Source organism: Leucopleurus acutus, assembly GCF_964270905.1.
Source record: "Leucopleurus acutus genome assembly, chromosome: 20".
NCBI classification, from domain to species: Eukaryota; Metazoa; Chordata; class Mammalia; order Artiodactyla; family Delphinidae; genus Leucopleurus; species Leucopleurus acutus.
The window spans coordinates 52,670,877-52,687,499 of NC_139162.1; the positions used below are offsets into that span (position 1 = coordinate 52,670,877).

Genomic DNA, 16,623 nt, shown 5'->3' on the forward strand with positions numbered 1-16,623 from the left:
CGGCCTGGGAACCTCCAAGACTGGGGCTGCCTCTGCCTGACCCGTGTGCCCACACGGAAGCCCAGGCCTGGGTGTGAAGAAGGTTCATGCCTTCTTTCCTTAGTCGTTCATCCATCCTGCAACTATCTCATGAGCACCCACAACGTGCCAAGCGCTGTACTGCGAACAACACAGTGACGAGAGAGCTGACGCGGTCCCTGCCTTCAGAGAAATCCGACTAAAGGGGGCACTGCGGAGGAGTCCGCTACCTGGCGCCCAGTGTCACTTCTCCCCTGTGACGGCAGAATCCCAGGGGTCGGCAGCCACAGGCTGGAGACATTTCCCAGCTCCCACTGCAGCTTGGGGTGGCCACGTGACCAAGAGACATGTCATTTCTGGTCCTGCCCTCTAAAAGCAACGGGTGTCAGTGGCACTAGAGCTCGCACCCAGTATGAGGGGGGCCGAGGTACCCCACAACCCTTGGTCTCCTACCTTGGGGCTGTTAGTGAGAAGGAAGTAAAGATCTATCTCGTTTGGGCCACAGTCTTTCGGGGTCTCCTCGTAAGAGCAACCTCGTCACTGACACAGCAGAGCGCTTCAAGGAGCAGCTCACAAACTTCAGCCTCACTCAACCGCTTTAGCGGCTGGGCTGTGGGCTCCGACTACCTGTGCTGCTAATTCTGTGACTCGTTTTCACCTGGCTTCAATGCAAAAATGGAAAACTACTGGGAAACCAGAAAATAAGTGCAGAAAGAAACGAAGAAAGCAGGGAAATGGGCTCATGTTCTGGCAGGTTCTGATGCAGAGGAAACCTGGGAGCTGAAGGCTGCTCTCTTTCTCTGTCTCTTCGTCCTTCAGCAGAGATGTTGGGGCATATTAGCACCGAAGTGGGACCTCCTACTTGCCTCACTGCCTTTCTGGAGGTGATTCATCTGTCACCACTGCCATGAGACCTGCCCTGGCCTTTAAATCTAAAAGAGCAAGCATGCCCACACCCTGACAGCCCCCCTGATGGCTACCCAGGGTTCCGACCCGATGGCCCCCACCGTCTGACCTCTGCCATGCTGTGTGTTTCACTATCTCTGTACTGTCTGTCTCCCCCATTAGAATGTGAGTTCCCTGAAGGCAGGGATGTTTGTCCTTAGTTACTCCTGTATCCCCAGGCCCTGGAATAGAGCCTGGTGCATGGGAGGTGCTCATGGTGAGTGGAGGATGGTAACAACCAAACACCACCAATCCACGTGCGATGGGCCTCCCATACTTGGGAGACAGTAGCTTCCAGGTGAAAGGGCCTCCTCTGGAGTCAAATGACCTGGGAGCAACTCTAATCAGCTGTGTGACCTGGGCTGATTACCTAAGCTCTCTGTGCTTTCAGATCACGAGAGCACTTACCTCAGAGCTGCTCTGAGGACGACACAGGGGAGCATTGGGCGCACTACCCGGCACAGGAAAGTATACAATAAAGGTCAGCCTTGAACAGGTCATTACGGGCAGGCCAATGTGACAGGCGTCCCTTCCTCTGAGCGTGAACAAGCAGGAGACCTGATGCAGTGGGGGCGAGGGAAGGGCTCCCCGGGGACTGACGACTAAGCTGAAACCTGAAGGAGGGTGAGATTTGGGGCATGGCATCTGGGTGTGCGTTCGATCAGCATAAATCAAACATAACACATTTCAAACACAACATATTTTTCAAGGACACAGCTACACCTAAAATTAATTGAGGAGAAGCACTGCGCTTCTTTAACAATGTAAAGTTTAAAAAATATAGCAGTGAGTGAAAGAAAGAAAGAGAATAAAGTTTAGAACACAGTACCATTTATGCAAGTTAAATACACTCATCATATGTTGTTTAAGGACACAGACGTGTCTATACAAACTTATTTGAAAGCAGTAGTCAGAAGCAGTAAACTTGATGCACGTGTAATGATGGGGTTAAAGTGTTGAGTGAAAAAAGCCAGAAACAGGTGAGATTCAGAACAGAATACCATTTATGCAAGTCAAATACACACAGTGCCACCACTGTCATGCAAGTTTAAGGATACAAGTACATTTACGCAAGCATATCGGTAGGACATATATTCATCAAGTATGTGTGTCCACAGTTGAGAGAAGGAAGTTGGGGGATAATAAAGGGGGCAAAATAAAATGAGACAGAGGCTCAACAGGAACCAACAACACAGCATGCTGAGAACTGAAAAGTACGACAGACTCAATGCTGTTCACTAGAGAGTTTTCCCTCTTCCCACTCTGCACACTTTTCCTGGATAATCTCTCATCCTCTCCCAGGGCTTCTGCTGACAATTCCTGAGACACTGCTGGGGTCTAAGGCTCCGTTTGGACTTCATTCCTGCACTTCAGATGGGAGAGCCAACCGTCTCCTGGATGGCTCCTCCTGGATGACTCCTCTTGGGGCAACTCTCCTGCCCCAAGCCTATACCAGATCTTGAATCCCAATGTGTGGACCTGCAGAGCTTCCCTGCATCTAGCCGTCTACTGTCCTTGGTGCTGAAGACCAAAGCCCCTGTGTTGCTTCCCTCTGAGCCCAGCTGCCCTCTGTCCTTGGTGCTGAACCGCGCACTCAGCAGCACCTCCCTGGGCACCGAGGTGCCCTCTGTCCTTGGTGCTGAGACTTCCCTTGGCACCGAGGTGCCCTCTGTCCTTGGTGCTGAGCATCTAACACAGAACCAGCAGGACCCGGCGCTTTTACATGCAGAGGTGAGGGAAGCATGTAAACTAGGCCAGTGCTGCCAGATGCCGAGGCAGGGCCCAGGCCAAATTGTTCAGGTTGCCTGTGGGTCCCCGTGGGAGTGAATGACTCATGGTGTCCTGTACACTGTGAGCATTTTCTACAGGCCAGGCTCTGTGCTGAGTGCTGCGGACCTGACTCCCCCGAACCCTTCCACCGCCCCCTGAGGTGGGTGCTAATAGGATCCCACCTGATGGAGGACACTGAGGCTTGTGGAGGTTAAGCTGCTCACCCGACACCCTGCAGCAGTGGGGCTGGAGTCTGACCCCAGGCAGCGTGGCTCCAGAGCCCACGCGCCTGTCTGCTGCAATGGACGGTAGAGCAGATTCCCGAGAACTGCAGAGGCCTTGACTCTGCCAGATGCTGCCTCCCCCTCTTTTCTGTTCCCTATTGGGTTCTGAGCTTCAGTCCCCCCTGCAGGGGTGCTGGGCAGTGATGGGCTCTGCTGACCCCCAGACTCACTTCTGTTTCAGCTTCATGATATCCTCGGTGTTGGGAAGGCAGTTCGTCCATGGTAGGGTCCCATAGAGCCACTTCAGCAGACAGTAGCCCAGGGTCTGGAGGTCACCGCGGCGGGAGGGCCCTGGGGAGGGAGGGTAGGAGGTGGCGGCTCAGTCCAGATGTCCTGCTCACTGACACGCCCCCCCCTTCCTTTCTCTCACGGACTCAAGCATGGGCTCACACACTCAGCCACCCAAACATACAGGATCTCGTCTGTTCATTCACTTCTCACTCACCTACTCTCAGTCCCTCATGGGTCTCTCGATTACTCATTCACTCCCTCAGCCATCCCTTCATCCCCGCTTTCACTAGCTCACTCCCTCATCTACTTGTCTTTCATTCATGCACCTATTTATTCAATAAGTCCTCAGAGCCCTGTGTGCCAGGCCCCTTCCCACATTCTTAAAACACAGATAAGAGTTTGGTAGGGTCCCAGCCCTTGACAGTCCAGTGGAGAGACAGTTATAGCGTGGGATCATCTGGGTTATAGAGGAGACAGAACAGTGCATGAGGGAACGCAGAAGGATGGGCACTGAACTCAGCCTCCCTCAGTAGGGGAGGGCAAAGGAGACAGCAGGGTTTGATTTTTCTTATGCTTCCTGAACCACATGATGTAGACAACACTCCACATAAGCATTCAACAAACACTGAGAGTTGACTCTGCCAGACCTTCGCCCTCTGGTGCTGGAGGCACAGGTACCATTGCTTCCCTGGGGGAGCTTAGTGTAGTGGGAGGATGCAGGCAGGCACATGGATGGTCATATCAAGGGGTTTGGGAAGGAGAGGCCGAGACCTCCTCAAGGAATCTTCTTCTCAAAGTGCTCTCTTCTCTCCCCATACACCTTCCTTGGATAATTTCATTCCCATCCCTGGGCTTCAACTGACAACTCCTGAGATACTGCTGACATCTGAGTCTCCATCCAGACCTCGCTCCTGTGCTGCTGACGTGGACAGCCAACTGCTTACTCAACAGCCCCTCCTAGATGACTCCTGGGCAACTCTCACGTTCCAAGTCTACAGAGATCCTGAACGTGAACCTCTGGAGCCGCAGGGCTTCCTTGCAGTCAACTGCTCACTGCCCTTGGCGCTGGACTACTGCCCCACAATGCCCTCATGTGTGTGGGCGCTATCCATGGTCCTGAATCCCTACTGTGGCTCCCCGGCTCAGTCTGACTCCTGTGTTTGGCCATCTGCTGTCCGTGGCTGTGAAAACCTACAACTGCCCTTGTCCGAGAAGCATGTCTCCATGGTCCCGAATCCCTTCTCTGGCCTCTTACCACATCCCTTGTGCAGGTCCATGCTAATGAACTCAAGGTCCCCCTCATGCGGGGTCCTGCTGCCTTCGTTGTACTCCACGTGTCTGCCACCTGGCGAATAGCGGAAGGTGAAGCCGTAGCCTGCCAGGGTCACCTGTGTGGACGTGGGGAGAAGCCATACAGTTTGAAGGTTAGGAGCTTGGATTCTGGAGTCAGAGATTTCAATCGTGGGTGCAATTTGAAACATAATGCCAAACAGTACACAAGGGTGTGAAAAAACACAAACCAACTGTCCCCATCACTGCTCAGCCCCCCTAAACCCACTGTCCAGAAGTAACCATTAATATAGATTCTTACGTGTTATTTCGAATCATTTTCTTTCCATAATCAGTAAACACATGTGGTCCGGGAGGGGCTCTAGTTTCCCACACGTGGATCACACTCTACCTCCTGCTGGACACACAGCTTACTGCACTTCAACAGTGTATTAACTCTAGAGCCAGACAGACCAGGTTCCAATGCCAGCTTGGCCCTTTAGTGGCCATACAACTTTGGGCAAATTATGAAACTTCTCTGTGCTTTGATTTCTCCATTTGTAAAATGAAGATATGACCTCACCTCACCTTGCGGGGCTGTTAGGAGGCTTAACTGAGTTTAAAACAAAAAGCCCTTATCTACTAGACACACACAGTTAGCCACATCAGCTTTTTAATGGCTGCATTTAAAAAAAATTTAATTGATTAATTAATTAATGTCTGTGTTGGGTCTTCGTTGCTGCGCGCGGGCTTTCTCTAGTTGTGGCGAGCGGGGGCTACTCTTCACTGCAGCGCACGGCTTCTCATTGCAGTGGCTTCTCTTGTTGCAGAGCACGGGCTCTAGGCACGCAGGCTCAGTAGTTGTGGCGCACGGGCTTAATTGCTCCACAGCATGTGGGATCTTCCTGGACCAGGGCTCAAACCCGTGTCCCCTGCATTGGCAGGTGGATTCTTAACCACTGCGCCACCAGGGAAGTCCCTAATGGCTGCATCTTATTCTGCCGAATGGAGAGTAGACAACTGTTGGCTTTGTCCATGTGAGACCTACATCTTTTTCTTCTGGTCACAGTTTGTGATGGTTAACTTTATGTGTCAGCCTGACTGGGCCACAGGGTACCCAGACATGTAGCCAAAGGTTATTCTGGGTGTGTCTGTGAGGGTGTATCTGAATGAGATGAATATTTAAATCAGCAGGCTGAATAAAACAGACTGCCCTCTCTAGTGTGCACGGGCCTCACCCAATCAGTTGAACAGAACACAAAGGCTGAGTGAAAGGGAATGAATGCCTCCTGCCCGACCACATGAGCCGAACATCAGCCTTTTCTTGCCTTTAGATTTGAACAGAAATATTGGCTCTTCTTGGGTCTCGGGCCTGCCAGCTTTCAGACTGGAAATCACACAATCACCTCTTCTAGTTTCCAGGCCTTTGGATCTGATGAGACACATTATCAGCTCTCCTGGTCTCCAGCCTGCCGACTGCAGATCGAGGTCCCTAGATCAGCTTCCGTAATTGTTTGAGGCAGCTCCTTACAATCAATCTCTCTCTCTCCCCCTTATATACATACGCACACACACACACACACATTCTATTGGTTCTGTTTCTTTAGAGAGCTCTGACTAATATGGTTCCAGGGTTTTTCTCTGGGAACACCCCTCTCCATTCTCAGTCCATGTGTCTGAGGTGGGGCTCACCTGATCTATTTCCACTGGGGTTGCTAAACTGAGGGGATTCGAGCCTCATTTGCTGGTGGTTATTTAGTCACCACAGGGAAGACAGTTTGCCTGATTATGAGCAATGCAAACACAAGAAGAGCCCAGAAATGGAAGAGCCAGCCTCCCAATGACTGGGTCTGAGTTCTTAGATTCAGCCACGCTTGAAGCCAGTGAAGTCCTGGATTTTTCCACTCCATGGAGCAATAAATTGCACTTGGCCCTTTTTAAACTTTTTTTCCTTTTTCTTTTTTGCTTAAGGCATGTTAAATTGGGTTTCTGTCATTAGCAGGAGTAATTAGAATTTACTTTAAAATACTAATTAGTACTCTACTGGGAGTATATATTTGAGATTTTCCAATTTTACTGTCACAATCGATGTTGTCAGGAACATTTTGTACATGTATCTTCGAATATGTGGATAAGATACGTTCCTAAAAGAGGACCCGGTAGATCAAAAAACATATGCATTTGAATTTTGACTGCTATATTCAAATTACCTTCCAAAAAGGTTGCCCATTTCATACTTCCAATAGTATGTAAAGAATGCCTAGTTCCTTACATCCTTATCAGCAGGAGATATTATTTTTCTTTTTAATTTTGTCCACCCAAAGGGTAAAAATAGTATATTTTAAGAGTAATTGCTATGACTATTAGGGAGGTTAAGCATCTTTTCATACATTTAACTAACCTGTGGATTTCTTTTTCTACGAACTGCTTTTCCTATCCTTTGTCTATTTTTCTACTAAGTCACTTATCTCTTCTTATTTATTTGAAGGAACTCTTTATACGTGATGGATAGCAATTCTTTGTCTGCAATAAGCATTGTGAAATAAACGCAGGTTTTGAGACAGGTGAGATCCTGAGCCCAGAGAGCTCCCAGGATGGAGGAGGACCTGGCTATTACCTGGCACAAGTCCTCTGGATTCACAAAGATATTCTCAGCTGTCACATTGCCGTGAACATACTCATTCTCATGGAGGAACTCCAGGGCATCCAGCTGGGGGGAAGCAAGCAAGCATCTCCTGAGCAGCAGGCTAACACAAAGAGGCTCTGATGCAAAGCTCCGGAGGGAACCCCCACTGTTGGGCCTGGGGTCACGTGGTGCTGCTTGTGATGGGGGTGGCGGTGGCGGTGGCGGTGGTCCAAGCCTGACTACTCCTAAGTGAAGCATCAGCACACCTAAGCATGTCTTCTAATTAGGTGTTTGAAAAATTCAGCATTAAAGCTGATATTTGGTTTTCCATTGACATCTTATGTCTATCTCTTGGCTGATCTCAGGAGGGGAAGAAGCTGGTTACTTATTGACCCCCCGCAAGAAAGAAAACCCAGCACTCATGTACATCAAAGAGGTTTTTTCTCATTTGCCCTAGGAAGCAGAAATACATTTAGCTAAGTAATTTATATTCTGATCTCTAGCTCTGACTTTTCCATTGAGCTCATATATTGAACTGCCCAGGTACTCCTTACATCTTGATTACAACCCAAGCCCCCGTCGACTACTCCAAGGCTCTACTGCCCACCAAGTTCTGCTTGTTCAAACTCTCCATCCCCACAGCCCAGCTCCTCCTCAGGTCTGGTTCTCTCTGTGCTGACCTCACCCAGCCTCCATCTCACCCCTCCGGCCCGTCCCCACACGGCCCACAGGGTCTTTCTACACCCAGAGCTGACCCTGCCTTCCCCTATTCCCAATCCTCGCGTGGCTCCCCAGCGCCCTCGGGACAGAGTCCCGGTCCCCCAGGTTGGTGTTCAAGGTCCTGCGTGATCTGGTCACTGCTGAGCTCTCCACACCACCCTCAGCTGTTACCTTTCCCCTCTACACGTCCCACTGCAGACGCTCTGAGCGTAATGACCTTCAGGACTCACCTGATGTGTCACTCCCTTGCCACTTCCATCCCTCCAGCAATTTACACTGGGTCCTCTTATTCTCCATCACTTCTAGTCAAAGCACTTTCCACAATTTGTGCAACTGTGATTTAATATCATCCTCTCCCACTAGACATAAAAACCATGACTGTGCTGCCCCCCATGGTACTCCCAGCCCCTGGGACAGTGTCTGATTCCCAGCAGGGACCTGATAAATATTTAATGAAACGATGGATGAAGGAAGGAATGAATGAACAAAAGTCTTGTGCTCTCTTTCCCACACCAGCCTTTGCCTAAGCTATATCCTTGGCCTGGAATGTTCTTCCATGCATCTCCACTCCTACTCTACCCAGCACCTTGCTATTTCCCACTCTTGACTTAGAAATGACCTCTACCAGGAAGTTCAACTGAACCCCTCAATTTAGGCTGGGACCCTTCCTCCAACTGCTACGGTCTCCTGACAATACTTATCACTGTTTTTTTTTTCTGGCCGCATTGCACGGCATGCAGGATCTTAGTGCCCCAACCAGGGATTGAACCCACGCCCCCTGCACTGGAAGTGCAGAGTCTTAACCACTGGACCGCCAGGGAAGTCCCACTTATCACTCTGGTTCTAACGGCCTGGTGTTCAGCTGTGTTGGTCACCGTGCTCGCCCCAGTGCCCAGCAGAGGGAAGTGCGGGCTGAAGCAAACAGACGGATAAACTAGGACCTGGGGTGCCATCCTCTGGATGGGAGCCTGCAACTCTCAGGGACTTACCAGCCGGCAGGCCATCTGGAACACAGACCTCACTGACATCACATGCTTCGGGTAGTCATCCAGGATTGACTGAAGGCTCCTCCCCAGGATGGGGAACACCAAGAACCTGGAAGACGTGAGTGTCCCAGCAAGTGGGAGAGATGACCAGGGGAGGGGATGGAATACAAGCCACCAAGGATGGGGTGTGGCTGGGGGCTACCAGATCCCGGTCCTGGGTGAGATGAAGGTTTCGGATTGGTGGGGGACCAGCCTGGCTCAAGGCTGGGGGAAGGAAGGAAGCAACTATCTGGCCAATGGCTCCAGGGTCCCAGCCATGCCTGGGCATGTGACAGGGAGAGAAAGGAAAGGGCCAGTGAGGCGAGTGGCAAGTGAAGTGACTCACCTGTACTTGTTCTGGTGAATGCCAAAACCGACGCAGGTGGGGATGGCCAGCTGGGGGGTCGAGTGCAGCTTTTTCCACTTGTTCACTGGGGGAGGCAGGGGCCTGAGAGGTTAGGGCCCACCTGGCCCTGCACCCACAATGGACAGCAGCCCGTTCCCAGACCAGAAGCAGAGCGTGCCCGAGCCCAGGCCACACACTGGGTCTCCTGGTTGGTGATGTCGCCTCTGTGGGTGCATGACAGCGAGGTGGGTGACGATAGGGGGTGTGAACATGGGAGAAAGCACTGACAAATCTGGAGTGAGTGGAAAAGGTAAGAGCGACAGCGTAACCTCTGAATTCCCATGTAGAGCTAATGAGATCGGGGAGTGTCTAAACTGGTCAAGGTGTCACTACATGTCCGCCCACCTTCCAGGATCTCAGTTGGATGGTACAGATCCAGCGGTGTGCTGATAAAAGTTTAACAGCTGGTTGTCTGGGGAAAGATAGCCTTGATCTGTCATGTTTGCTGATTTCTGTGGTGTAAATACTTCCCAGTATGGCCAATTTCAAGCTACCAATGTGGTATCATGGAAGACTGAGGTAGAAAGAGAGGCAGTAGCGTGCCCTTACATGGTATTTCCACCACACAGATACAGTGAATGTAAACAACCTCAAGAATATAGATAGTAGGGACTTCCCTGGCGGTCCAGTGGTTAGGACTCTGCGCTTCCGCTGCAGGGGGCATGGGTTCAATTCCTGGTCGGGGAACTAAGATCCCACATGCCAAGAGGCGTGGCCAAAAAAAAAAAGGTCTAGATGATAGAAAATGTAGACAAATAATTAGGAAGGGATGAGCTTTGAGTATTTATTACCCTTGCTCCTAATTTGACTGTAAATTGATAAAATTAATTTATGATGACTATGTTTTATTTATTTATTTAAGATGGCTATGACTGAAAGCTTGCAGGGCAATTTTATTATTTTAAAAATTATTTATTTATTTATTTGGCTGTGCTGGGTCTTAGCTGCAGCACGCAGGATCTTCGTTGTGGCATGCGGGATCTAGTTCTCTGACCAGGGACTGAACCCAGGCCCCCTGCATTGGGAGCACGGAGTTTTAAGCACTGGACCACCAGGGAAGTCCGATGGCTATGTTTTAATAACTGGCTTGCAGTATTTGTGAAAATTTAATACTTGGCGCTCAAGAGCTGGTATGACAAGCCAGCCTCAGCCCATTGTCCGCTGTCTGTCCTCTGGGGCTTGAGGCTCGAGGGGTGATGGGAGCAAACCTGGGCCTTTAATTTAATCCCCACCCTTCCCACACCTTCAGGGAGAAGCCAGTTGTTTTGACCAAGCCGGTACCCCCAACTCTTCCCCCACTTGCCCACTTCCCTGAGGAATACCTTGCAAAGGCTTGGCGGCCCGCTGGAAGAAGTTCTGCTCATTGAACAAGCGCCCATCCTTGGCATCCTAGTGGAGGAGGAGAGGGGAAAAGGCTGTCACACTGGAATCTCTTAGGCAAGGGCTCCAAGGTCATCACTGGCCATGGATTACCCCAGGGTAATGCCAGCAATAACCCAGGTTCCCCAAGTCCTGCACATCAGAACCAAATTCCCTAGGGTGCTCCATGTGAACATATCTCAGAGACTTTGAGTCACTGCCCAGGTTCCTTTTCTTTTACAATAGGATCTACAAGTTTTCCCTAGACACATGCCCTTCAGCTAAAAACTACATTTCCCAGTCTCCCTTGCAGTGAGGAATGTCCACATGACCAAGTTCTGGCCAATGGGGACGTGAGCAGAAGAGACACGGGCAACTTCCAGGTTACGCCCTTAAAGGGCTAGAGCAGGCACTCCCCTTCCTCTTTTCCTGTTCCAATTGGCTGGAATGCAGATGAGATGGTAGGAGGTGGAGCAGCCATCTCAGCCCATGAGATGAACGTTATAGATTGAGGGGCCTGGAGCAACAAGAGAGAAGGAAAGTAAGCCCCTGGTTTATGGAACTATCATATCAGCCCTGGACCACTGCCCCCAGACTGTTAAATGGAAAAGCAATAAAATATACTTGTTTAAGCCATAACTAACATTGGGTCATTTTTTCCAAACAGTCAAACCAAATATTTTAATTAAACACAACTAGTACGGCTGGGTTCTTCAGGGCACAGGGTCAAAGAGAACTGGGTTCAAATCTCAGCTCTGCCATTCACTCATTCTTTCTATAAAGCACCTATTATGTGCCTAGTATTGTTCTGGGCATTGTCAATACAGCAGTGAACAAAGCAATTTTCATAATGGGCGTCCCTGGGCAAGCGACCGAGCCTTTATTTCCTCATCTGTTAAATGGGAAACACAGTAACCACCCCACAGGTTTGATTATGAAACTCTCAGCCCAGGGCTGGGCGCAGGACAGGCTCTCAGCAAGCAGGTGCTATCACTCATCTGCGAGCCTGGTTCAGGAGCACTGGCTCTGAACCACTCACACGGCCTCCATCTAGGGCCAAGGGAGGGCACCCAACCCAGCCGTCCCAGGTTTCGGGCGCTTGCCCAGACACACAGCCAGAAAGCATCAGAGCCAGGGCTCATGGGTGGACCCGACTGCGGTTTCTGAGGGGCCCCATGTAGAAGAACCCAAGGCCCAGAGGGAAACGTGCCCCACCCAAGGTCCCACTGCTCCTTGAAGGCCAAGGCTGTGCTCTCTGGCTTGCCCAGCCCACAGAGGGGCTTGGAGGTCAGTGGTGCATTTGCTAAAGCCCCAGGCCATCCCCTCAGTGCCGCTCCCCCCGGGGCCACTCACTAGTTTAAGTGAGAATCTTTGTTTTTGGAGACTTGACTCGCAGGCAAAGGTGGAGTCGGGCTCAGCTGTGGATGGATGAAAGGAGCAAGGTTATCATCTAGAGGGAAGGTCAGGGTCAGTGTCCTGAGTAAGGAGCAGCAGCTGTGGTTAACGGATTCCCACAGGGTCAAGTGCATTCTCAACTTTCATGACCTGCTCCTTCCTATTTTCAACAGCTTCTTTCTCTCTCTCTGTTAATACACAGCTGTGCACAAAGGGTAATTAACCATGAGACTGCTCTCCTCCGAAAGGCCTGCGCGCAAGGCTGAACCTCGGCTCCTGTCTGCGAATCAGCTGGGAAGGTTCTAGGATTCCTAACCAATAAAAGGGGCTCCCGGTGCCCAAACCATTATGCTGAACACCTGCTTTCCTTCTGAGAGTAGAATTTTGGTACTTGCCAGGCAGAGTGCCTGTGGGACCAGCATCCAACAAAAACCCTGGGCACGGAGTCTCTAATGAGCATCCCTCTAATGAGCGTTTCATGTGTGACGTCACATCTTGTCATAAATCCCATGTGACTCTAAGGGGAGGGGACTCTGGAAGCTGGCGCTGGTTCCCCGGACTTACCCCATGTGCTTTATCCCTTTGCTGACTGTGCTGTATCCTTCTGCTATAATAAATTATGACTATAGGCTGAGGCCTGTGGGTCCCCCCAGTGAATCACTGAACCCAGGGGTGGTTCTGGGGCCCCTGACTCAGCAGCTGTATGCATTTGTCTGCATATATGGGTGTGTGGCTGAACCACACCGACTCCATCTTGTCAGGGTCATCTTAGGCCTACTGTCCTACCCCCTCCCCTTTCTGCATGACAGAGCTCTAGCCTACGCATGAGGAACGCACCCAAGCCAGATAAGTTCCTGATTAACTTTAAGCCTTCCTCTGAAAACCGGAAGAATGACTTTTGCTGACACCGATGGTTCATGGTCCACGAGGAATAATGGTTATGAGACCCCCCAGGGGAAGGCAAAACCCAGCTCCTGTTGGCGCAGACGTGCTTCCCCCTTAGAAGTCAGATTCTATCTTTAGCTTTGGCCCCTTTAAATCCCCTGTACCCCTTCTGGCAGCACAGAGTGCAGCTGCAAATGCTTCCAGATCGCTGTCCGCAGGATCCTACCCATATGTAAGGTACCCACAATAAACTTCGTAACTGTACTTTATGGAGCTGTCCACTTCGTTTTCTTCGATCTCAAAGTTCCTTCTCAGCTCAGGGGATACTATTCAATATCCCCGTCTTTGAACAATGCATAAGTACCGTGTGATGGACGCAGATCCCCTTGGAGGAGGACCTGTTCCCCTAGCCCACGCAACCTGGAGAGGCCACTGCAGCAGCCTTCAGTCCCTCAGGGATGCCCTCAGCTGCAAGTCCCAGGGCGGCCCATAGCCAAAGGCTGATGGAGGGGGATATAAAGGCCCAGCCGTGCTGGCCTAACTCAGAACCACACTGAAGGACCGCTTCTGCTCCAGAGCCCCCATGGAGCCATCCGAGGCGACCCCTGGGCTGCTCCAGCGCTCTATGTCTCCCCCCTGCCCCACCACTTCCTCCCCCTCCCCTCTGCAGGTGCTGATCCCTGGGGCACTTCCTCATAAACACCTGCATGCTTGCCCCATTCTGCTTAATTACAAACCCTGCAAAGTCTACTGCCCCGTGCTAAGTGTGGGCTTTACGCACATTGTTTCCTCTAATGCTCAGGACAGCCCTAGGAAGATCTAATACAACGTTATTGTTATTACTATTATGGTGGCTGTCATTGTTAGCTCCATTTTTTTTTTAAGAGAGAAATGGAAAATTTTATTTGAGCCAAATTTGAGGATTATAACCTGGGAAAAGCATCTCAGAAAGCTCTAAGAACTGTTCCCTGTTAGCTCCACTTGACGGACGAGACGAGAGAGCCGAAGCTTACTGAGGCCAAGTGACATGGGAGGCTTTGTGCCACGTAGATCCGGGCTCAAGCCCAGCCCCTCCGTCAACTCCGTGACTTGGTGTGAGGTGCTAAACCTCTCTGGGCCTCCGCCCCCTGTCAGTAAAGTAGGACTAATGAAGCCCACCCCTGAGACTGGATGCAAGGATTCAGAGGGGTTGGCAGGAATAACAACAGTACCAGCTGAGCAGGAATCATAGCCAGCTTCACCTGTTTTTGGTTTTGGCCATGCCGCGTGGCTTGTGGGATCTTAGTTCCCTGACCAGTGACTGAACCTGGGCCCTTGGCAGTGAAAGCATGGAGTCCTAACCACTGGACCGCCAGGGAACAACCCCAGCTTCACCCTTTGTATGAGCTGCTCAATGACGCCCCCACCACAGCCCAGCATCACACTTGGCACGCCGGGAGCGCTCAGTGTGTGGCAGCTTTTAAAATATAATCAGCCGAGGGCCCACAGCTGGTAGGTGGCAGAGCGGCACTGGCCTAGGTCTAGCTCACCCCCAGGAGCTCATGAACCGAACCATCGCCATCCATCCCAGCTGGCTCTCTGAATCCTCCTTCCTTTTCTCTCTTCTTTCCCACCCTTCCTAACCATCCAGGCTGGTGTTGTCTGAAACACTGAGCTAAGGGGCAGGGAGGTGACAAAGTTACCTAGAAGCCACCCTTGCCTTCAAGAAGCTCCAGCTGGAGCCGGGCAGGAACCAGGGCTTACAGATTTAAGGCCAAAGGTGACCTGAGCCCAGCCTAAAGGAGGGAAATGTGGAAAGATCATGGATCTTGGGGGAGAGAGGCGTCCTTCCCACCTGTGCAGAGGGGGTTTGGGGGGGATCTTTGAGGGGCATGCTGGAAATGGCCGGGGCACCTCTCAGGCATAAAAACAGTACCTGCCTCAGAGTTACCTCAGGGTCCGAGGAAAAGCACCAGTCAACGAACCACATGCCTGGCACTCGGAAGCAGGCAGAACAGCTGGTAATTTAAATATGCTTTTCCTGCACTGCTCTGCAGATTATGAAGGGCTTTTCCCCTCCACTCTTCTCACTGGCCCTCCCGCCGACGCCGGGGAGTCAGCTGGGCAATTCCCATTACACAGAGGAAGCGACAGAGGAGGAAGGGCAGTGGGCTTGGCCGAGGGCCTCAGCAGAGCCGGGCTGTAAACCTGGCTCCAGACCCTGCGACCTGGGAGACCCCTGCTTGATGCAAACCTGATACGTGTATGGAAAGTCCCTACGTGTGACAAATGCAGACGGGTGTGGCAGGCAGGCAGGTGGGAGCCTCTGATGGCCAAGAGACAGGCGACATTGAACTTGGAGCAACAATGCTGCGCTGGGATCCATCATAACCAGAATAACAACAGGAAGCGTTTATACGGTGCTTTTGCTATTTTCCTGCTCATCGTTCTACTCATTTAACTCTCTCAACGACAACCCCGTGAGGTCGGTGTTATTACACTCTCCATTTTGCAGGTGAGGAAACTGAGGCGCAAGGTCATGACATCCCTCGAGGAAGGTCAGACAACGAGCTGCCGGCAGAGGCAGAAGGCTAACTCAACTGGTCTGCCTATGCTTTCCCGCCTCCCCAAACCTGGATGGGGACTCCGGGCATCCCAGGCCCCACCGTCAGCAACACCAGGATCCTGACGCTTCCTGCGCGGGTTTCCAGCCTCCGAGTCTTTGCCTGTGCCGTGCCTCTGCCTGGCCTGCCCTTCTCTGGCCCAACCTTTGTTGTGGGCACAGCTGAAAGGCGCTTAATAAAAGAATAGTGTTTCCACCGGACAGTTACCAGCTGACAGGGTCTCTCTGTCTTTGGAGGGCACGTCTGGGATGGCCTGACTCAGTGGTTCTCAACTGTGGGCGGTTCTGCCCCCCAGTGGGCATCTGGCCATGTCTGGAGACAGTTTTGGTTGTCACGACTGGGAGAGGGGATGGGTAAAGGTCGAGGATGCTGCCAAACACCCTATCGTGCACGGGACGGCCCCCACAATGAATGCCAAGGGTGCCAGGGCTGAGAGTTAACTGTGTACTTAAAACAAGCCCTAAAGGACCCCTGGGGGACCCCTCGAAAAGGGAGGCAACCATTCTCTCAGAGCAGCTGAAACCGAGGACCAGGGAGAGGCTCAGGGCAGCCACTGGGAGAGATACGTCGTGTTAAGGGGCTGCAGGTAGAGAGAACCAATGGCGAGTCTTTGTAGGTGTGATTAAATTAAGGGTCCTGTGCTGTGGAGACTGTCCTGGATGATCCAGGGGGCCCTAATGTAATCCTACAAGGGTCCTTATAAAGAGGGAGGCAGAGGGAGATTTGACCTCAGAAGAGGAGAAGGCGATGTGATGATAGAAGCAGAGCCTGGGGTGATGTGCTTTGAGGATGGAGGAAGGGGCCACAAGCCGAGGGATGCAGGCGGCCTCTGGGAGCTGAACAGGCAAGGAAACGGATTTGCCTCTGGAGCCTCTTGGAAGGACTAGCCCTACCCATATCTCTTTTTTAAAAAATTTTTTTTGGCCGTGCCGCACGGCATGCAGGTTCTTAGTTCCCTGACCAGGGATCGAACCCGTGCCCCCTGCAGTGGAAGTGCGGAGTCTTAACCACTGGACCACCAGGGAAGTCCCTTCGCCCGTATCTTAACTTTAGCTCCGTGAGACTGATTTCAGTCTTGTGACCTCCA

General features: G+C 51.5%; 1 protein-coding gene across 2 annotated transcripts in view; it reads right to left on the reverse strand.

Moving 5' to 3' along the window:
• VRK3 (VRK serine/threonine kinase 3) overlaps nt 1–16,623 on the reverse strand; it is a 41,186-nt gene that overhangs the window by 9,578 nt on the left and 14,985 nt on the right. Inside the window, exons 5-11 of one of the 2 annotated variants that reach the window (XM_082863485.1) lie at nt 12,007–12,071; nt 10,617–10,683; nt 9,235–9,319; nt 8,853–8,958; nt 7,135–7,227; nt 4,504–4,636; nt 3,188–3,308 (exon numbers count right to left, since the gene is read on the reverse strand). In XM_082863485.1, the coding sequence (XP_082719611.1) occupies nt 3,188–3,308; nt 4,504–4,636; nt 7,135–7,227; nt 8,853–8,958; nt 9,235–9,319; nt 10,617–10,683; nt 12,007–12,071 (670 nt within the window). The remainder of the gene's footprint in view (nt 1–3,187; nt 3,309–4,503; nt 4,637–7,134; nt 7,228–8,852; nt 8,959–9,234; nt 9,320–10,616; nt 10,684–12,006; nt 12,072–16,623) is intronic. The other variant, XM_082863486.1, reaches the window with a different exon arrangement.